The following is a 23,318-nucleotide window of genomic DNA, read 5'->3' as shown; positions in this document are numbered from 1 at the left end:
CTGGGCTCTGGCTCCCTCCCGGAGCTGCTTTGGCCCAGGGCTGGGGAACCTGCGGTGACTGCTTCTCGGTCAGGGTCCTGCTGGGTGCTGTGGGGGCCAGGGGGTCAGAGTGGAGCTGCTGCCTGCGCCCAGAGCTGGCCAAGTGACCCGCCAGCGTGGTATCACGACACCCCAACTGCAGCTGGGGCCGAAGAGAGTAGCCGCCCACACCTGGATCAGGACCAGCGACCTGATGGTGCGGCAGCCAAGTCACTCCATTTGGAGTAGGGGCTGTGCAGAGCCGCTGTCTGAGCCTACAAGGTAGGCAGACCTGCGACCCACAGGCAGGACAGGCCCGGTAGCCTGCCAGCGTGGTGGACACGTAGCACTGAGGCAGTCACATCACACTGGTTGGAGTGGGGGTGGAGCAGAGCCGCCGCCCATGTCCGGAAAAGGCTCAGCGACCCATTGGAGAGGCAGTCAGTTACCCCCATTGGGAGTGGGGGCTGAGCAGAACTGCCGCCAGAGCCCGCAAGGTAGGCAGACCTGCGACCCACCGGCGGACCAGGCCTAGAGGCCTGCCAGCTTGGTAGACACGTCACACCAATTGGAGTAGGGGCCGAGCAGAGCCACCGCCCACATCTGGATCAGAACCAAGGACCCAAGGGCATGGTAGTTACGTCACCACAATTGGAGTGGGGGCAGAGCAGAGCCGCCACCCGCGCGCGCAGGGTGGGCAGACCTGCGACCGACCAGCGTGGTAGACAGATCACCCTAATAAGAGGAGGAGCACAGCCACTACCCGCCCTGCAAGGGAGACTTCCCAACTATACAAGAGCAATATAAATAAATAGGGGGAAAATTTCAAAAACACAACAGTTTCACCAAGCAGAAAGAAATGCGAGCAGTATGAAAAGACAAGGAAAGAAAGGACCACAAGCAATGCAGGTCAACTCAACTTTAGAAGAGGTAATAGCTGCAACAGATGAATGTCAGATAAAGAGTTCAGGATATACATGCTTCAGATGATCTGGAGTCTCAAGGAAGACATGAGACAGCAAAATCAGACAATGAAAGATCACTTTGACAAGGAACTACATAAACAAATCCAGGAAGTAAAAGATCAATTTCACAGGGAGTTAGAGGTAATAAAAAACAAACAAATAGAAATCCTAGAAATGCAGGAAACAATAAACCAACTTAAAAACTCAATTGAGAATACTACCAGCAGAGTAGATCACTTAGAAGATAGAACATCAGACAAGGAAGACAACGTATTTCAACTTGAAAAGAACATAGACAGCTCAGCAAGTCTGCTAAGAATCCATGAGCAGAACATCCAAGAATTATGGGATAATATTAAAAGACCAAACTTAAGAGTCATTGGGATACAGGAAGGCACAGAGCTCCAAACCAAAGGAATAAACAATCTATTCAATGAAATAATACGAGAAAACTTTCCAGACTTGAAGAATGAGACAGAATCCCAAATCCTAGAAGCCTACAGGATGCCGAATGTGCAAAATCATAAGAGATCCACACCTAGACACATTATAATAAAGATGTCGAACATACAGAATAAGGAGATAATTTTAAAAGCTACAAGAGAAAGGAAGCAGATTACATTTAGGGGTAAACCAATCAGGATAACAGCTGATCTCTCAACACAGACTCTGAAAGCTAGAAGATCCTGGAGTAACACTGAAAGAAAATGGGTTCCAACCAAGAATCGTGTATCCGGCAAAATTAAGCTTCAGGATGGAAGATGAAATTAAAACCTTCCATGATAAACAAAAGTTAAAAGAATTCGCAGCTAGAAAACCATCTCTTCAAAAAATCCTTGGCAAAACATTACAGGAAGAGGAAGTGGAAAATAACATTGAAAACCAACAATGGGAGGTAGGACAGTAAAGGGGGAAAGTAATCAAAGAGGAAAACAAATCAGGTTTAGTAAAATTAATAAACAAATATGGCTGGAAGAACAAACCATATCTCAATAATAACCCTAAATGTTAATGGCTTAAACTCACCAATTAAGAGACACAGGCTAGTTGAATGGATCACAAAACAAGACCCAACAATATGCTGCCTACAGGAGACGCATTTGATAGGAAAAGATATACATAGACTGAAGGTGAAAGGTTGGGAAAAATCATATCACTCATATGGACCGCGGAAACAAGCAGGAGTGTCCATACTCATATCTAATAAAATAGATTTCAAGCCAAAGTTAATCAAAAGGGTTAAAGAAGGACACTTCATACTGCTCAAGGGAACCATACACCAACAAGACATAACAATCATAAATATATATGCCCCAAACAATGGTACTGCTATGTTCATCAAGCAAACTCTTCTCAAGTTCAAGAGTCTAATAGACCACCATACAATAATTATGGGAGACTTCAACACACCTCTCTCACCACTGGACAGTAACCAAGGACAGGGTAGGGACGAAGAGCTTGAGAAGAAGATTAACATTAAACAGGGATGAGAGGTGGGAGGGAAAGGGAGTGAGTAGGGAAATCACATGGAAATGGAAGGTGATCCTCAGGGTTATACAAAATTACATATAAGAGGAAAGGAGGGGTAAGAGAAGAATAATACAAGTGGAAGAAATGATTTACAGTACAGGGGGTAGAGAGAGAAAAGGGGAGGGGAGGGGAGGGGAGGGGAGGGGAGATAGTAGAGAATAGAATAGAAAGCAGAATACATCAGACACTAGAATGGCAATATGTAAATCAATGGAAGTGTAACTGATGTGATACAATAATCTGTATACTGGGTAAAATTGGGAGTTCATAACCCACTTGAATCAAACTGTGAAATATGATGTATTAAGAACTATGTAATGTTTTGAACGACCAACAATAAAAAATAAATAAATAAATAATTATAGATATACATAAAGGTGAAAATCACTGTGGTATATATCCACACACACACACACACACACACACACACACACACACACACACATATTGTAATATTTGGTCAGAATCATTTCACTATTCCATCCTTTTCCAATCCCTCTACCCTCCCCCTAAATTCTTTCATATATTCCACTGATCTCACTAATGTTTTCTTGGGATTTCTCCCTCCCTTTTTCCCCTTATTTTGGTCTACTCTTCACATATGAAAAAAAATTCAAAACATTTGAAATTCTGGATCTGGCTTATTTCACCTAGTGTGATAGTCTTCAGTTCCATCATTGACCAGCAAATGCAATAATTTCATTCTTCTTTATGGCTGAGTAAAGCACCCTTGTGTATATGTACTACATTTTTTTAATCATTCATCTGTTGATAGGCACCTGTTCTGGTTCCATAACTTGGCTATTGTGAATTGTGCTCCTGTAAACACTGATGAGAATGTATCATTATAGTTTGCCAATTTTAGATATTTGGGATATATACCAAGGCTTGGAATAGCTGAGTCATATGGTGGTTCCATCCCTAGTTTTTTGAGGAATCTCATACTGCTTTCCAGAATGGCTGTACTAGTTTGCAGTGCTACCAGCAACGTCTGAGTGTACATTTTTCCCCTCATCCTTACCAATATTTATTATTGTTTGTGTTCTTGATTATTGCCATTCATTGTAATGAGCTGAAATCTTAGTGTAGTTTTGGTTTACATTTCCCGGGTTTCTAGAGATGTTGAACATCTTTTCATCTATTTTTTGGCCATTTGTAATCCTTCTTTCTATCCAGTTCCTTTGTCCATTTTTTAATTTTAATGTGGTATTTTGGATGCTTTTTGTGTTCTTTATATATTCTGCATATTAATTAATCTCCTGAGGAACAGGTGGCAAAGATCTTCCTCCCTTTCTGTAGGCTCTCTCTTCATGTTCTTAATTGTTTCCCTTGTTATGCAGAATCTTTGTGTGTGTGTGTGTGTGTGTATGTGTGTGTGGTAATTTTTTTTTTGAGATGGTGTCTTGCTATGTTGCCCAAGCTGTTCTTGAACTTGTGAGTTCAAGCAGTCTTATCTCCATTTCCCAAATATCTGGAACTACATGTGTGAGCCACTGTACCTGGTTAATAGTGTAATTTTTTTTGCATTTTTAATTTTAATTTGTTATATATGACAGAAGAATTCATTACGATTCATATTACACATATAGAGCACAATTTTTCATATCTCTGGTTGTAGACACAGTAGAGTCACACCATTCATGTCTTCATACATGTACTTAGGGTAATGATGTCCATCTCATTCCACCATCTTTCCTACCCCCATCCCCCCTCCCTTCCCCTCCCTCCCCTTTGTCCTAACTAGAGTTCTTCTAATCCTCCCATGCCCCCCAACCATATTATGAATCAGCATCCTTAAATCAGAGAAAACATTCAGCATCTTTTATTTGAAGATGGCCCACTTATTGATTGTTTGTCTTATATTTTAGAAGTCTTGTTAAGGAAGCTAATGCCTATGCCAATATTTTAGAGTGTTGAACACATATTTTCTTCCAGCAGTTTCAGTTTGGGGTCTAATTCCTAAGTCTTTGATTCACTTTGGGTTGACTTTTGTGCAAGGTGAGACATGGGGGTGAAGTTTTATTCTTCTACATATGCATATATAGTTCTCTTTGTTTAAAAGGCTACCTTTTAACAATGTATGATTTGTATGTATGTATGATTTGGCACCTTTATTTAATATCTGATGACTGTATCTATTTGGATTTGCCTCTGTGCCTTCTATTCTATTCCATTGGTCTTCATGTCTGTTTTGATGCCACTACCATGCTGGTTTTGTTACTATAGCTCTGTAGTACTATTTGAGGTCTGGTGTTATGATGCCTCCCACATTGCTCTTCTTGCTCAGGAGTAATTTGGCTATTCTGGGCCTATTGTTTTTCCAACTGAATTTTAAAACTGTTTTTTCTGGTTCTGTGAATGATGTCATTGATTTTGATGGGGATTTCATTGAATCTTTTGGTAACACTTTTAATAGTTTGGCAACTTTGATAACATTGATTCCGCCTATCCAAGAACATGGAAATCCTTTCCATTTTCTAAGGTCTTATTCAATTTCTTTGTTCAGTGTTCAGTTTTCATGGTAGAGGTCTTTTACCTCCTTGGCTAGATTTTTTCCCAAGTATTTTTTGGAGATTATTGTAAATTGGATAGTGTTCTTAGTTTCTTTTTCAGCTGAATCACTATGGAAATATAGCAAAGTGATTGACTTATATATGTTGATCTTGTATCCTGCTATTTCACCAAATTAATTTATCAGCTCTGGAAGTCTTCCGGTAAGATAATTATAAGATCACATCAGCAAAGAGAAAATTTGGCTTCTTCTTTTCCTATTTATGCCCCTTTAATTTCCTTCTCTTCCCTCATTGCTTTGACTAGAGTTACAAGGACCATACTAAGTTGGAGTAGTGAGAATGGGCATTCTTGCCTTGTGCCTGATTTTTAGATGAAATGCTTTCCATTTTTCTCTGCTCAGCATGATGTTGCTTGAGTTTGTAATATATAGCTTTTACAATTTTGAGATAAGTTTCTTCTATTCCTACTTTCTCTAATGTTTAAAACATTAATATACTTTGTCAATGTTTTTTCTGCTTCTATTGAGATGAACATGTGATTCTTGCTCTGTTTATGTGGTGAATTACATTTATTGATATAGGCATGTTGAACCAACCTTGCATGCCTGGAATGAGACCGATTTTATCAATTTTGTCATTGGTCTATATACTATCTTCTTTATGTGCTTTTGTATATTGTTTGCCAATATTTTAGCTAAAGATTTTTTGTATCTATGTTCATCAGGGATATCAGTCTGAAGTTTATTTTCCTTGATGTGTCTTTGTCTGATTTTGGTATTGGGAGAATATTGGATTCATAGAATGTTCTTGGAAATTTTTTTCCTTTTTTCTATTTCATGAAATAATTTGAGGAGGATTGGCACTAGTTCTTCTTTATACGTCTGATATAATTCAACTGAGAATCCATCGGGTCCTGGGTTTTTCCTTGTTGGAAGACTTTTAATAGCTGCTTCAATTTCATTATTTGATATTGATATGTTTATATTTTATATATCCTCATGGTTCAATTTGGGTAGGTCATATGTCTCTTGGAACGGGTCAATATCTTCAAGATTTTCTAGCTTGTTGAAGTATAAATTTTCAAAATGGTTTGCAATGATTCTCTGTATTTCAGAAGAACCTGTAGCAATAGTTCCATTTTCATTGTATTTTTATATGCTAAGATTTGCCCTGCACCCTAAAATATGATCTATTTTAAAGAAGGTTTCATGTGCCACTGAGAAGAAAGTGAATTCCATTGTCAAAGGATGAAATACTCTATAAATATCTGTCAGGTCCACTAGCTTAATAGTATTTTTCAGTTCTTAAGATTCTTGCATTGTTATAGTATAGTTTTCACAAGTTAACTAATATTGATATATTATAATTAATGAAAGTCCATAGTTTACATTAGGGTTAATGTTTCTTGTATAGTTGTGGTTTCTTTGGTTTTTATTTTTGGTTTAAACAAAATATGGAGACATATTTAAAAAATTACAGCATTATACAAATAATTTTTCTGTCCCAAAAATCCCCTTTACTATACCTACTCATCACTCTAGCTTACCACAAACCCTTAGCAACCACTGATTATTTTCCTATCTCTGTACTTTTGCATTTTTGAGGATGTCGTATAGTTGGAATCAAATAGTATATAGTAGCCTTTTCAGATTGGCTTCTTAGTGTAACTATTTTTTAGAAGAGTTTGGCAGTGATAGTTATATTGGATATACACATGCCCAATAATCCAGTGATTCTTATGTTTTAGTCAGCTTTTGACCAAAAGACCTGACAAGAAGAACTGTGTGGAGGAAAAGTTTAATTTGACTCATGGTTTCAGAGGTTCAGTCAATGGTCAATGATGCATAGCTTTGGACCCAAAGTAAGGCAGAACATCATGGTGGAAAGACATGACAGATCCACTCCAGACATGGCAAACGAACAGCAGAGAGAGAGCTCTGCTCACCAGGAAAAAATATATACCCCCAAGAAATGTTCTTCCAGCCACATCCTACCTGCCTCCAGTTACCACCCAACTATCCACTCAAGTGTGTTAATCAACGGTTATAGTTCTCATAATCTAATCATTTCACCTCTGAACATCTTGTATTGTCTCACATGAACTTTTGAGGGATTCCACATATCTAAACCATACTATGTCAACATACAGCTTATAAAATGTATTTCATATGCACATTCACAAGAATGCTATATAGCTCTGTTGTTCATAGTAGTAAAATGCTGGGGGTGGAGGAGTGGTCACTGAATATCAAGCAGATAAGTGTGTTATATTGTCAGATTGGAAGTTGAAAATACATAGATGAATTTTATATGGACAATAGAAGACAATAAAAGCAAAATATAGTAGAATAAATACAGTCCAATTTCTTTTATGTGTAGTTCTGCAATGGACACAATTGAGAGATTACTACCAAAGTGTTAAAATTCCAATAAGTGTAAAGGAATAATTTAAAATAGTCAAGGTACTGGGTACCTTCAAAGGGAATGCAGATACAATTGAGGAGGGTTTATAAGATTTTCAATGATATTGTTAACTTTCTATCATTTAAGCTTAGAGATAATTAAAGAAATTTTTAATATTATTATTTTAAATTTAAATGTTCATATGTCACATTTGAATACATATACATATATATGCACAGTACAACATTATGTATCCACATTTATATTTCAACTGCGTATATTTATACTGTTTAGTGTGTATATTTCAGTATTTTTATAAAGATGAAAATACAATTTCCAGTAAAATGGGAAAAATATCACTGAGGTTTGAGAAATATGTTCACAAGATTTACAGTTAAGCTTCTGTTTGTTACTTAAGACCCATATCCATTCTGTGTTGGCCATTGTCCTGGTCCTTTATGGAAAGCCATTTTATTTTTACTTGTGACCAGGCCTACCAATTTTAAGGGGAAAAAGTTGTATTCCTAGTTGTAATTACTAAAACAAAAATAAAATGTGGACAATTAATAAAAAATTATAAACAACTAGGGAGAATATGAGGAAAGGAAGGATGCAGAACAGTTGATCAATAAGCACAAAGTTAGATGGAAGAAATAAGTCTGGTGAGTGGGGTAATTAAAGTTAATGGTAATTCCTATATACACAAAAAATTACAAAAAGAGATTTTGAATGTTCTCACCACAAAATAAATTATATAATTGAGAAAGCAATTATGCTTACCTTAATTTTTACATTATTCAATGTACCCATATATCAAAACACCACATGAAAACTCATAAATACACAAAATATTATGAGTCAATTAAATAAATGTATTTTAAAAGTTACAAAGGAAAACAGGTTTCCTAATTAAGCTTACCAGCAAATAAATTCAAAATTTATCATACAGTTAAAACAAAAATAAAAATCGTGAATTTATCAAAATAAAATTTCTTGTTATCTTGAGAGAGGAATAAGCTTTACTTTGACAGTTTGCAGTATCAAAAAAAAAAAAGACTAAAATCTGCAACTACATTAAACTTTAAACTGTTTGAGCCAGACAGAGTGGGGCACACCTGTAATCCCAATCTCTGGGATGCTGAGGCAAGAGATTCCAAGCTGGAGGCCAGTCTGGGTAATTTAATAAGACACAGTCTCAAAATAAAAAATAAAATGAGCTTCAGGGATAGCTCGATGGTCCAACACTTGCATGTGTAAGCTTGGATTCAATCCTAAATATTTTTAAAACTTTTTAACTTTCTGATGGACAGGAATACCCTTATGAATACAAAAAAAAAACAGGAAAATACAGTAGCACAGATATGTTTTCAAAAACTTCCCAAGAAAATGGATATACGTATGTGGAAAATGAAATTAGATCCCTTACATTCAACTCACAAAATGTCAACTCAAAGTGAATCAAGTATTCAAATATGAGACAAGAAACGTCACAATTATTGGGGGGGTGGGGGGAGGCGGGAAGAAGCTCAACATTCCAACATAGTGGTACTATGACTCCTTTAACATGACCCCTAAGGCTGAAGAAATTTAAAAAAAAAAAAGAACAAATAAGTGGAAAAGAATTAAAAGGCTTCTGCACAGCAAATAGAGCATTAAGAGAGAGCCTATAAAATGGAAGAAAATCTTGGCCAGGTACTACTCTAACAGAAAATTAATACCTAGACTATACACAGAATGAAAAAAAATGAAACACCCAAAAGAAACAAATAACCTAATTAACAAATGGGGGGAAATAACTAAAAAGATAAATACAAATGGTCACCAAATATATGAAAAAAATGTTTAACATCCCAAGTTATCAGGAAAATGCAAACCAAAACTACACTGAGATTTTATCTCACTCCAGTCAAAATGTCAATTATCAAATACAAATAATAAGTTAGAAAGGATGTGCAGGGAAAATGTACACTCATGCACTGTTGATGGGACTGTAAATTAGTGTAACCACTCTGGAAAGCAGTATGGAGTTTTCTCAAAAAACTATAGATGAAACCACTGTATAAACCAGCGATTCCATTCCTTGGTATTTGTACAAATGAATTAAAATCAGAATATTATAGTGACACAGGCACATCAATGTTTAGAGCAGCACAATTCACAATAGCCAAGCTATAGAAAAAGTCCAGGTGCCCCAAAACAGACAAATGGTAAAGGAAATGTGGCATATAGAGAGAACAGAGTGTTACTCAGCCAAAAATAATAAAATTATGGCATTTGCTGGTAAAAAAAAATGGATGAAATTAGAGAATATCAGTAAGTGAAATAAGCCAGACTCAGAAAGTCGACAGCCAAATGTTTTCTCTCATTTGCAGAAGGTAGAATAAGCAGGAAATATGGGGGAATATCATGAAAATAGAATGGAAATCAATGGAGAATAGACAGGGACAGAGCAGGAGAGATGAGGGACGGGAAAATGGAGGAACAGTGAAATGCAATTGACCGAATTATGTACACAATGTACCTACGTGAAAATAGCAAAGTCATTTTCACCTTTATGTATATCTCTAAAGCAACAATTACGGAAACAAATTTAAAGAGGTCAGTCCCAAGAAACCAAAGGTCAAATGTCCTCTCTGATATGTGGATGCTAACCCCTAACAAGGGACCGTAAGGAGGAGAAAAACAGAAGTTCAGTGGATTAGACAAAGGGGAATGAAGGGAAGGGAGTGGGGATGGAAATAGGAAAGACAGTAGAACAAATCCAACGTAACTTTTATATACTCATGATGAATGCACAACCTGTATAACTCCACATCATGTTCAACCACAAGAACAGGATCAGAATTGAAATGGGTTGCACCCCATGTATGTATAATATGTCAAAATACACCCTACTGTCATGTATATCTAAAAACAACAAAAAATAATTAATTAATTTTAAAAGGAAGTCCTGGGCATGGTTGCACACGCCTGTAATCCCAGCAGCTAGGGAGGCTGAGACAGGAGGATTGTGAGTTCAAAGGCAGCCTCAGCAAGAACGGAGGCAGTAAACGACTCAGTGTAGACCCTGTCTCTAAATAAAATACAAAAAGTAGGGCTGGGGATGTGGCTCAGTGGTTGAGTGCTCCTAAGTTTAATGCCCAGTACCCCCAAAAAAAGGAAGAAAGAAAAAGAAACAATGAATAAATGGAAGAAAAAACAGTAGAATAAAAGGAGGGCAAGAGCGGGAGGAGGAGGGAAGAGAAGAGGAAGTGCTGAGACCTAAAATGGAGCGAATTATATTCCAGAATGCTTCCAGAATTATGTCAAATTAAACCCCAATATTATGTATAACTATAATACACTAATAAAAATCCCAAAATTCTCAGGACCAAGACAATCAAACACAGAGGAAAACTATATCCAAGGTGAAATACAGGCAGAAGACAATGAGTGCCATATCAAGATTCACTAAAAGCACCAGTTCAGATAGGAAAGGATTCCTGTGCAGGACTGAGGTCTCATTTCCAGTTAACAGGAAACAATGCCATCACACTGACAATGCTCTTCTGCTGAGAATAATTCTCAGAGCCCCTTTGATATCCCAATTCCTCAGAGTGTAGATGAAGGGATTCAGCATGGGGGTGATCAGAGTGTAAAACACAGACACAATGACATCCTCGTCACTAGAGTTATTGGATGAGGGGACAAAGTAGAGTGCAATAATGGCTCCATAGTACAGAGAAACCACAGAGAGGTGGGAGCCACATGTGGAAAAGGCTTTGCAGATGCCCTTGATGGAGGGTCTTCTCAGGATGTAAGGGTCCAGCGAAGGTCAGAGGAAGAGACCACCAAGAGACCAACTCATGCAACCGCAGAAGGGGGTTTATTGAGAATCCAGCGTGCTGGGGCTCCGTGCTCACTCAACAAGGGAGAGCGGCCCAGAGCCCTGAGCAGGGGTTGAGCAGTGCTTAAGTACACTTTTTGGGGAGGGCAGGAACTTTACATACGTCATGGTCCCCTTTAACAAATCATCATACACCTCGGGAAAATCAAACAATTCCTGAACATGATTAGTACATTCATTGGCGGGAACAGGTCGGGCGGGGGTGATAGGTCAATCCTAAGGAGGGGATACATTAAAACCGATTGGTTTGGGCCCTGAATGCCTACGTGCCAAGCTGCACAGGGTCCTAGGTTATTAAACAACTAAATGGTCAGGGGGAATATCTACTGGGCAGTCCCGGGAATTGTCCTAACAGCTACAGGAATTTCAGGTTTTTGGGTGTAGCATAGGAACTTAACAATACCTGGTCCTTTACATTTTAACTCAGGCTCTGCAGCTTAGAAACTTTACAATACCCGGTCGTTTACACTTTAACTTCAATTTCTTTTACTCTTACAAGGACACTGGCCCCAATGTGGCCATAAGAGACCAGAATACATATGAATGGCAGGGTAACAATTGCTAATCCTACAGTGAGGATGACCAGCTGATTGATGGTGGCGTCAGAGCTGGACAGCTTCACTAAGGCAGAGAGGTCACAGAAGAAGTGGTGAACAGTGTTGCCTCTAAGGAAAGAGAGACAGGCTAGGAGGAGGGTGTGCACAAGGGCAATGGCAAAGGACAAGACCCAGGACACAACCACTAGCAGTAAACAGAGGCTCTGGCTTATGATGGTGGTGTAGTGCAGGGGGTGACAGATGGCCACATACCTGTCATAGGCCATTGAGGTCATAAGGAAGCTGTCAAGACCCCCAAACAATAAGGAAAAAAATTCCTGGGAAATGCACCCAGCATAGGAGATGGATTGAGTGTGTGTCAGCATGTTCATGAGCATCTTTGGAGCCGTGACTGAGGAGAAAGAGATGTCGGTGAGGGCTAAGTGGCTGAGGAAGAAGTACATGGGGGTGTGCAGGCGAGAGTCCAGCCTGATGAGCAGGATGATGAGCAGGTTCCCCAGCACCGTGGTCAGGTACATGCCCAGGAACAGGGCGTAGTACATGCCTTGCTGCTGTGGCTGGATGGGGAGCCCCAGGAGGAGGAACTTGGACACACTGCTCTGATTATCCCTCCTCATGCTCTTCAAGTTCTCTTTTGCTGGAGATGAAAAAGAGATGGAAATGGAAAAGAATGAGAATTTACTGAGTCTATTACAAAATAAAATCAAGGTTTCAAACCATGTACGTGCATTTTAATCTGAATATCTCAGGCTTTTTGCCATACAAATGCACTGGGGATGGTCTGGACAAAGTTTATTATTTGCTCACCTAGGAACCAACACATTATCTTTTGAAGAAACCATGAAACATGAAGAATCATCAGATGAGACCAGGCTCCAACTTGAGAAGTCCAGGGTTTATGATACGAACTTGAGATCAGGGAATTAATAAGCACATATTCACAATTCTAATAGACTGTCACAATACAAGAGACTAGAGTACTGAGGTCCAGTTTATTTTTTATGTTTTATTTGTTCTTTTTAGATATCTATGACAGCAGAATGTACTCAGACATAAACATATATGTGGGAATATAACTTATTCTAATTAGAATCCCATTCTTGTGGTTTACATGATGTGGAGTTTCACTGTAGGAAAGTGATGTCCAGTTCATTCTACTTTCTTTCCTATTCCCATCCCCCTCCCCTTTCTTCATCCCCCTTTGTCTAATCCACTGTGGGGTTCAGTTTCTTATGTGCTCTGAACATAAAAGTCTGTCATGAAGACTAAAATACAAGCACTCCTCTTAAGTTGCTGGAGAGGTCGGGGCTAGGGCACTGGAGGATCAGAGAAATTGAAGAGCATATCATCCTGCAAAGGGCATGGAGCGGAAGAATTTTTGAGGAGCCCGAGTACATCAGGCCTCTGACACATGGAAAGTTTCAATTCTATTCTCAAAGCCAAAGTATAACCAAGAAAATGCTTCAGTAAACATGTGACTGAAAGTTTAAATATCTTGAGTTTTCTGGGTAGAGAATCAGACTAGAAAGGTAAGAGTGTCAGCAACAATCTGACTAGGAAGTCATGGCAACAATTTAGACACAAAATAATATCATTTTACAACTGGATTAAGGCAATGGAGATGAATAAAATTAGAAACATTTGGTGTAAAATTTGAAAGAAATACTAACAAGACTTAGTATGGATTAAAGATAAACAAAATGAGGCATATTTTTCTAACATCTCAAAATTAGATCAGTTTGAGAAAATAATTCAACATGGAAATTTGGGTTTATCCAACTCTCTCAAAATTGGATAGACACTCAGTTCAAGATAAATCATTTTACATGGAGCTATTTGTCATATTGTGTGGCATGAAGTACCACACTGCACACACACATACACAAACATAAACTTATATTTAATGTAATTTCTGCTCCTGCTCTAACAAGGCCCCTTAGATGATAAGCTCAAGTACCTTCAGCTACAAGCCTTGGGAAGGTCCTTCTATTTCTCTCTAGAAGGTGCAAAATATGTGAAACAGGTAGTAACTCTGTAGGTCTCAAAGTTCCACTGTGACAGGCAGAAGACTCAGCAGTTAAGAACCATCCAAGATAGATATACCAATATATGTTTATTCACAGCTCTCAAGAAGTCACAGTGAGTTCTAAGTTGACAAACCAGGGAGATGCCCTGGGGGTCAATCACACTATTCCCAGGTCAACTAAAGACAAACAGGATATAAATTGGCTCCCTTGGGAGAAGAGCTTTTTGATGAAGCAGGCATAGGAGAATTCACCCTTGAAGGAATAATGATGATAACCATCAGGAACTTGATGATCCACAAAGCTTTTTGCCTTCTGTTTACATTGCAATAATGTGACTCAGAATCCATAATAAACCAAGCTTGAACTTGAGTTTGATAACAACAGTTTTTTGCTTCTGACCCCAGGCTAAATCAAGAACACTGGAAACATTCTAATCCCATCACAAGAGAGTGATGGAGTTTATAACTGGTCGTCATTCCTGGACCCAGAGAATGCAACACAGTTTCTATAAATCTTAGTCTTTTGCCTAAAAGCTGAGCTGTCAGCATCTGCTGATGCAAGTTATTCACAAAATCACGAAATAACCATTCAAAGTATGATTTCCACTCAACCCCTTTAAAAAAAACGATGCCAAATCCATTGCATACATCTTCATCTCCCTTTCTTCAATACCTGGTAGTCAATGAATATCATGTGCTCAATTATTCAAGGTGAAGATCTGTGAATATTTATCAATGTTATTAATTGGTTCAATTAAAAATCAATCTGTATATGAAGCTGCTATTGAGTGAAGAAATCCTACAATAAGTTTAGACTTCCCGAATGATTCTGGGTCCGATGGGTCATGGTTAACCATCTGTTTCCTTGATGATAGTGCTGCAGGGAACCTGCCTGTTTCCTACAAGTCAAGGATTGACAAATCCTACCTTCTCAAGCCAGAACTTCATTGTCACTTCCCCCATCCTTGCATTCATGGAGTTAAAAAATGTCAATGACCCCCCCATGATTCCTCAACTGATGAAACAATATGAGAAAACATATCACAATTGAGAAAACAATTAACAACTGACATTACTACTTCCCCAGATCTGGATACCTAGAGGATCTTCATCTCTATCATCTTCCACACAACGTTTATCCCATCTTTCTCATTCCCATTCATATCTTGCCCCTTTATTATTTAATAGTAAATTAGATCCATGTATCCATACAGAAAAGCTGAAAAGCAGGCAAATAAGATTAACAAGGCTTTCAGACAAAAGAACCTCAAATGAGCTAATAACCACATAAGAAGATGGTAAGATGGTCAACCTCAGGAACAAGCAGAGAGAAACTAAAACCTCAAAACATCTATTTATATCAAGAGATTGAAAAAATAATTTGAGAGTGTTCTTTGCTGATGATGCTGTGTCTGAAATCTTAGTCACTTGCAATATGGAAATATTGTGACATTATGTTTAGTTGAAATTGAACCCCAATTCCAATGTAAGATTTATAGCCCAAAGATGACTTGTATATGTTCTACTGGAGACATAAATAAGAAGTTTCATAACAACATTGTGATAGCAGAAAAATGGAAAATTATTTCAGCAAGTTGTGGTGTTTGGGGTTTGTTTGGTTGGTTGGGGTTTTTGTTTGGTTTTGTTTGCTTTCGTACCAGGGATTGAACCCAAGGGCGCTTTATCACTGAGCATCATCCCCAGTCCTTTTAATATTTTATTTTGAGAAAGGGTTTCAGTAAGTTGCTGAAAGTTCTAAGAAGTCATGATATTTTTACATAAAGAATATTGTAGAAATATTATGCCATAAAATACCCGCCGCGCCTGTGCCGGCCCGCGGGGCTGCGGGAGCCGCTCTTGGACACCGCGAGCGGTGACTCCCCGCCGCTCCCGGGGGCTGTGACGGAGATGCCTACTTAGAAGAGTGACAGCAGCTGGTCTACATGTTTCAGTGCTAAACTGGTTCCTCAGGTATCCTGGCTCTGGAAATTGCTATGGGAGATTGGATGACTATTACAGATCCAGGTCTGTCTGCAGAAAGTAAAAATATCTCTCAATATACCTCAGAAACAAAGATGTCTCCATCAAGTCTATATTCACAGCAAGTGCTATGTTCTTCAATACCTTTATCAAAAAATGTGCACAGCTTTTTCAGTGCCTTCTGCACAGAAGAGAATATTGAACAAAGTATTTCATATCTTGATCAGGAATTGACCACTTTTGGTTTTCCTTCATTATATGAAGAATCCAAAAGTAAAGACACAAAAAGAGAATTAAATATAGTTGCTGTTTTGAATTGTATGAATGAGCTACTTGTACTTCAGCAGAAGAACCTTCTAGCTCAGGAAAATGTGGAAACAAAGAATCTGAAACTGGGAAGTGATATGGACCATCTGCAGAACTACTATGCAAAACTTAAGGAACAACTGGAAACCTCCAGGAGGGAAATGATTGGGCTTCAGGAGAGAGACAGACAATTGCAATGCAAAAACAGGAATTTGCATCAGCTCCTGAAAAATGAAAAAGATGAGGTACAAAAATTACAAAATATCATTGCAAGCCAAGCTACTCAGTATAATCATGATATGAAGAGAAAAGAACGTGAATATAATAAGCTAAAGGAACGTCTGCATCAACTTGTTATGAACAAGAAGGATAAAAAAATAACCATGGACGTTTTAAATTATGTGGGGAGAGCTGATGGAAAAAAAGGCTCCTGGAGGACTGGTAAAACAGAAGCCAGGAATGAAGATGAAATGTACAAAATTCTCTTGAATGATTATGAATATCGTCAGAAACAAATCCTAATGGAAAATGCTGAACTTAAGAAGGTTCTTCAGCAAATGAAAAAGGAAATGATTTCTCTTCTTTCTCCCCAAAAGAAGAAACCTAGAGAAAGAGCAGATGATAGTACAGGAACTGTTATCTCTGATGTTGAAGAAGATGCTGGAGAACTAACCAGAGAGAGTATGTGGGACCTATCTTGTGAAACTGTGAGAGAGCAGCTTACAAACAGCATCAGAAAACAGTGGAGAATTTTGAAAAGTCATGTAGAAAAATTTGATAATCAAGTTTCAAAGGTACATTTAGAAGGTTTTAATGATGAAGATGTGATATCACGACAAGACCATGAATAAGAAACTGAGAAACTGGAGTTAGAAATTCAGCAATGTAAAGAAATGATTAAAACACAGCAGCAACTTTTACAGCAGCAGCTCGCTACTGCATGTGATACCACTTCACTATTACGAGACTGTTATTTGTTGGAAGAAAAGGAACACCTCAAAGAAGAATGGTCCCTTTTTAAAGAGCAAAAAAAGAATTTTGAGAAAGAAAGACGAAACTTTACAGAAGCTGCTATTCGCTTAGGATTGGAGAGAAAGGCTTTTGAAGAAGAAAGAGCCAGTTGGTTAAAACAGCAGTTTTTAAATATGACTACATTTGACCACCAGAACTCAGAAAATGTGAAACTTTTCAGTGCCTTCTCAGGAAGTTCTGATCGGGACAATCTTATAGTGCACTCAAGGACACAGCAGAAGAAGCCTCACAGTGTGTCTAATGGGTCTCCAGTTTGCATTTCTAAACTGACTAAATCTCTTCCTGCTTCACCTTCTACTTCAGACTTTTGTCCAACACGTTCCTGTGTATCTGAACATAGTTCAATCAATGTACTGAATATAACTCCTGAAGAAACTACACCAAATCAGGTTGGAAGAGAATGTACAAATCAGAAATGGAGCATAGCATCAAGACCTGGGTCACAGGAAGGTTGCTACAGTGGATGCTCCTTGACCTATACAAATTCTCATGTGGAAAAAGATGACTTACCCTAGATGTGTGGATGGGATTTTTTTTTTTCATTAACATGTTCATCAGATTTCACATCTAAGTTGAAACAGGGTATGCCATAAAGTCAGTCATCTCTAATAAAAAAAAAGAAAAAGAAAGAAATATTATGCCATAAAATAGATAAATTTAAAAATATAATATCAAAAGAAAAAACAAGACTCCAATAATATAGCAAAACACAGAAATAAAGAATTATATGCCTATGCATTTCTTAACTGAACGTCTGTGTCTGGCACTTCCTCAAGAAAATATATACATTGAAGCCCTAACTCACTGTTGTCTATATTCAGAAATGAGATCTCTAATACAGTAATATTAAATGAATCACAAGGATGGGGCCCTGGGCAAAAAACAAACCACCAGAATCTTTAACACCAAATACAAAATAGTTATCTCCTCCTAAGAGGAGACAGGAGAGTAACATGGGTAACTCTAAGATAGATTCAAATGATGTCTAATTAGTAATAAATACTTGTTAATGGAAGTACAACATACTTCCATTAACAACACTAAATAGAGAGTATCAACAATACACTAAATGCACAATTTGGTGAATAATCTCAAAAGAAACACACCTATGAAGCTGTCCGTCAGATAAAGAAATAAACCTTAGTAGTGCCCCTCCCAGTCTCTTCATTTAAGTTTTAAATTGTGAAATTTTATTCTAAATAAAGAAGAGTATCATATCACATTGAGAATTCTTTTAAACTTGGTATCAGTACCTTGAGTAAGAAAATAACACACTATTAATCTAATCTATGTAAAATCACTTCTCTTCAAAAAGAAAAGCCTTTTTAAAATTTGTTTTCTTAGTTATACATAGCAATAGAATGTATTTTGACATATCATACATACTTGGAGTATAACTTTCCATTCTTGTGGTTGTACACAATGTAGAGTTACACTGGTCATGTATTTACATATGAACATAGGAATGTTATGTCCAATTCTTTCTACTGTCTTTCTTATGCCCCTCCCACTTTCCTTCCTCCCTGCCTCCAACTATTATGAATCAGCATTCACATGTCAGAGAGAACATTCGGCTTTCATTTTTCAGGGATTGGCTATTTCCCTGAGCATAATATTCTCCAGCTCCATCCATTTACCTTCAAATGCCATAACTTCATTCTTCTTTATGATGAAGTAATATTGCATGTGTTTATGTACCACACTTTCTTGCTCCACTCATTTGTTGAAGAGTACCTAGAATATCTTAACTATTGTGAATTGAGCTGTTATGAACATTGATGTGACAGTGTTGCTATAGCATGCTGATTTTAAGTGCTTCGGGTATATGCTGAGGAGTGGGATAACTGGGTCAAACGGTGGTTCCATTCCAAGTTTTCTGAGGAATCTCCATATTGCTTTCCAGAGTGGTTGCACCAATTTGCAATCCTCATCAACATTTATTGTTACTTGTATTCTTCATAATTGCCATTCTGACTAAAGTGAGATAAAAATCTCAGTGTAGTTTTAATTTGCATTTCTATAATTGCTAGTGATGTTGAACATTTTTCATATATTTATTGATCATTAGTATTTAAGAAGAGACATATTGCTAATGTAATCTTTCATAAAAAATAGGAAGTTCATGTATTTTTACATCATAAGTCATTCATCTCTCTTCATATTGATGAGGTAGCATATTTACAAGTATGACTCTTACACTTGACAGAAGTGAGGGTTATAAGAGAATGGCATGAACAAGAGATCTGCCTAAAGCTAAGAATTTGAGGACCATCATGGAGTGTCTATGAGCCTGTGTGTTTTGAAGACAGAGAGTTCTAGATGATGGGAAAAGAACACAATCCCAGTAGGTGACAGAAAGGGGAGGACCATTGATATCAGGGAAATTTGGATCAAACCAGTGGTAAGAGCAATAATTGTATCAGTTGACCTTTGTGCTTAATAATCCTAAGATTCAGTACTTTAACCATATGTTGGTATGATGATTCTACGAGATGGAAATTTAGCCTGGACTGGCTCAGCCAGAAGGTGCATCTGGTCTTGGCTAGGTTCAGCTGATCTCAACAGGGACTCATTCAAGCCCCCACTGTCACTGACCAGGTCACCTGGAAGCTGGCAGTTAGCAGGGGCACCTTTGTTCTCCAAGTGCCCTCTCATCTCTGTGAAGCCTAGCGTAGGCTGGCTTACCTGGTGGTCTCTGGTTCCAAGAGCAGCAGGAATAAACTCTGCCTCACCTTGGAAATATTATAGCATCATTACTACAAAGCTAAAGTCACAATAAGTCACAAGATCTGCTCAGATTCAAGAGGTAGGGAAATAAATTCCACAATGGAAAGGAAAGGATGCAAAGTACTGTGACCACTTTTGCAGTCTACTACAGCCACCTGCACAAATTTTCAAGGAATTATCTCAAGAAGCATCTCTAGGAGAATTAAGAACATGAGTGGGTAAACATCACTTGGTAACTGTAACCCCTTTTCTATAGAATATCCTCAGAGCCAATTGCATTTCTTTATTCCTCAGGCTATAGACAAGGGATTCAACATAGGTGTCACCACTGTATACATAACTGAAGCAATGACATCCTTGACTTGGGAATTGTTTGAGGAAGGAAAGAAATAAATAATTGCAAGGGTCCCATAGTACAAAAACACCAAGAAGAAGTGGACAGAACTTTGCAGATCTTCTTAGTGGAGGGGACCCTTAGGACAGTGGCCCCAATGCAGACATAAGAGCCCAAAATAGCACTCAAAGGCAGGAGCATTAACACTCCCCCCTCAGCGAGGATAACTAGCTCATTGAGGGAGTCATCTGAGCAGGTCAGCTTCAGGAGTTCAGTGAGTTCACAGAAGTAGTGGGGGATGGTGTTGTCAGCACAGAAGGACAGGTGGGACAGGAGGAGGGTATGCAAGAGGGCATGTACACAAGAGAAGAACCAGGACCCAGCCGCCAGTAAGACACACGGCTCCTTCCTCATGATGATGGCGTAGTGGAGGGGGTGGCAAATGGCCACATACCTGTCATAGGCCATCACTGCAAGAAGAAAATTGTCAACACATACAAAAAGTAAGAAAAAATACATCTGAGAAATGCATTCCTCATAGGGGATGGATAAGTGCTGAGTCTGCATGTTCCTGAGCATCTTAGGGACAGTGACAGATGATAAAGAGACATCAGAAAAGGCCAAGTGGCTGAGGAAGAAGTACATGGGGGTGTAGAGGCAAGAGTCCAGCCTGATGAGCAGGATGATGAGCAGGTTCCCCAGCACCGTGGTCAAGTACATGCCCAGGAACAGGGTGAAGAAGATGCCCCACTGCCTTGGCCAGTTGGGGAGCCCCAGGAGGAGGAACTCGGACACAACTGCTTTGGTTCGTGGTGTTTTTCTCTTTCTTGGGGACAGAAGGAGAAAAGTGAGTAGGAAGTGTGAGAGATGATATGTGGTGGTTTTCCTCACCAGATGTGCATCATAGCCACATGCTGTTTTCTCTGGGGACTGCGTTAAAATTCAGGAAAACCTCACACTTTGCTGTCTGACTCTCCAGTCTGCCTCATTCTGGAAACAGGTCATCAGATTTTCAATGCAAACAAGGTTTCCTTCAAGGGAGACAGTGTAAATTTATTCATTTACTCAACCACATCCCACACACTATTTTTGGAACTGGGAATCTCACATAAAATTAGATTCCCTAAGTCTCTTCCCTCTTATAGCCCACACATTATAAGCATTTTATAGACAACTGAGCGAGACCTATGGCTTCATGGCCAGGAGACTTGAGGTGGATCTCTAACTCAGCAGTCCCTCACCTGAGTGGCCTTGGCAGCTGTCTCAGGATGTTCCGACGCCCCCCTTCTATAACATGATAATACTATTATTACCTGGTCATGGGGTTCTGGAGGAAATAAACAAGCTGATACATGTAGTAAGCTTAGATCAGAGCCCCACACACTGAAACATGTACCAGGGCCAGCCAGCTGCCCTGGCAGTATGAGTCCAACAGATAATTCTGATATCAAACTGCAGGAACCCAAAAGAAAAGTTATGAGGTCATCTGACCAGACAGTTATGGGCCTAGGGGAAAAAAGGTTTAAATCCTAGAAAATTTCACACCCTGAGAATCTGCAGAGGCCCAGATCCTGGATCCTGAGGATCAATTCCTTAATAGCAGTAACATTAGAAACATCATTTGTTCCTCACCCAACTCCTCTCTCTTGTCCTCTCTTTTCTCTCTCTTCCTCTGTCTCTGTCTGCAATATGGGGACGCACAGAGAGACGCATGAAAATTTTCCCCATCCAATTCCAGAGACCTAAAGATTCCCTGATGTTCTGGCATTGGGATGTCTGTTTACCTAAAATTCATAGTTATCTAATTCTGACCAATTCCTAGTATTTACCTAGCATTGATAATAACTGACAAGCTCTTATGAGAAGAAAGGTATTAATAACTTTAAACTGTTAAATTTAGGTACCAGCAAAGTAAATCTCAGGATAGTTAAGTAATAGATTCAAAGTCACCAAGGTTATAATGAATATAGTCACAGTTCCAATCTTTGCCATTGTTCTCAGATCCCCTACTCCACTGGGTCTTCATCCTCATTCATTTTGTTATAAAATCCTGGACACCGTTAGGAATTGCTTCAGGAGTTCAAAACTATTCCAAGCCACCTGCTTGATTATCTACCAGCACTCACACATATGATGACACTACATCGTGTTAGGTGCTTTGAAATCTGGACACATTTAAGAGTGGAAAAGAAGCTGTAAAATAATTGTACCAGTACAACAGGTCCACACCAAAGCTTTCCTGGGCAAATCAGACTGTACAGCCTCTTGCTTATATCAGACATTAAAATTTGCAAAGGGCTCTTATGTGCATTTAATTCCATTATCAGCAAACATTTACTGAGTGCTTATGAAGCAGGCATTCCATTTTTTCATGTTCCATGTTTCATGGGAAACAGAGATATGAATCACACTTCAAAGGCATACTCAATGGCCCTGGTAACCGGGGCAGGAGAAGAGGAGGATTTGATCATGGAGGCATGAGCAGAGGTGGGCAGGGAGGAGGATGAGGTGGAATGGGCAGTACTGAAGAATGAGGCGGCTTCAATAAGGCTGGTGGACCCATGGATGAAGGACCAGATCTTGATCAAGGCCCCCCAGTAGATCCTGATGAAGACTCTGACAACAGTGAGTTTATTTGCAAGGATTAAATGACAATGTGACTCTTGATGATCTGGCAGACTTCTTTAAGCAGTGTGGGGTTGTTAAGATGAACAAGAGAACTGGGCAACCCATGATCCACATCACCTGGACAAGGAAACAGGAAAGCCCAAAGGTGACACCACAGTGTCCTATGAAGACGTCCAACATCCAGGGGAGACCATCACTCCAAGGCACCGGCACCTGACAGAAGAGCTTCTTCAAAGAGCAGAGAGGAGCTCAGGCTCCTCAATCAGTGGGAAGGTCCAGAAGGAAGAAGTGACAAACCTCTGATGGGGACCTGACTACCCACTGCTATTCACTGGACCAGACTTCTCCTTGGAACTCAGGCATCTCTAGAAGAAAATCCAAAAGTTAAATGTCGATTAAATCCTCAAGTTCAA

At 38.9% G+C, this 23,318-nt stretch overlaps 1 protein-coding gene and 2 pseudogenes across 1 annotated transcript; 1 reads left to right on the top strand and 2 right to left on the bottom strand.

Moving 5' to 3' along the window:
- Positions 1-10,958: 10,958 nt before the first annotated feature.
- On the bottom strand, positions 10,959-12,492 carry LOC144254612 (olfactory receptor 1J21-like). Its single transcript, XM_077797983.1, has 2 exons — positions 11,783-12,492; positions 10,959-11,214 (listed from the first exon to the last, which is right to left on the bottom strand). The coding sequence occupies exons 1-2, from the start codon at positions 12,487-12,489 to the stop codon at positions 10,959-10,961; spliced, it is 963 nt and encodes a 320-aa protein (XP_077654109.1). The 5' UTR covers positions 12,490-12,492.
- Positions 12,493-15,734: 3,242 nt separating this feature from the next.
- LOC144254611 (afadin- and alpha-actinin-binding protein pseudogene) lies at positions 15,735-17,738 on the top strand (annotated as a pseudogene).
- A 2,430-nt stretch (positions 17,739-20,168) lies between these two features.
- Positions 20,169-21,598, bottom strand: LOC113197837 (olfactory receptor 1J4-like; annotated as a pseudogene).
- Positions 21,599-23,318: the final 1,720 nt, after the last annotated feature.

This window comes from Urocitellus parryii, chromosome 4, assembly GCF_045843805.1.
Source record: "Urocitellus parryii isolate mUroPar1 chromosome 4, mUroPar1.hap1, whole genome shotgun sequence".
In the NCBI taxonomy this organism is placed as follows: domain Eukaryota; kingdom Metazoa; phylum Chordata; class Mammalia; order Rodentia; family Sciuridae; genus Urocitellus; species Urocitellus parryii.
The sequence above is the reverse complement of the archived record's forward strand: the minus strand, read 5'-3'. Positions and strand labels throughout refer to the sequence as shown.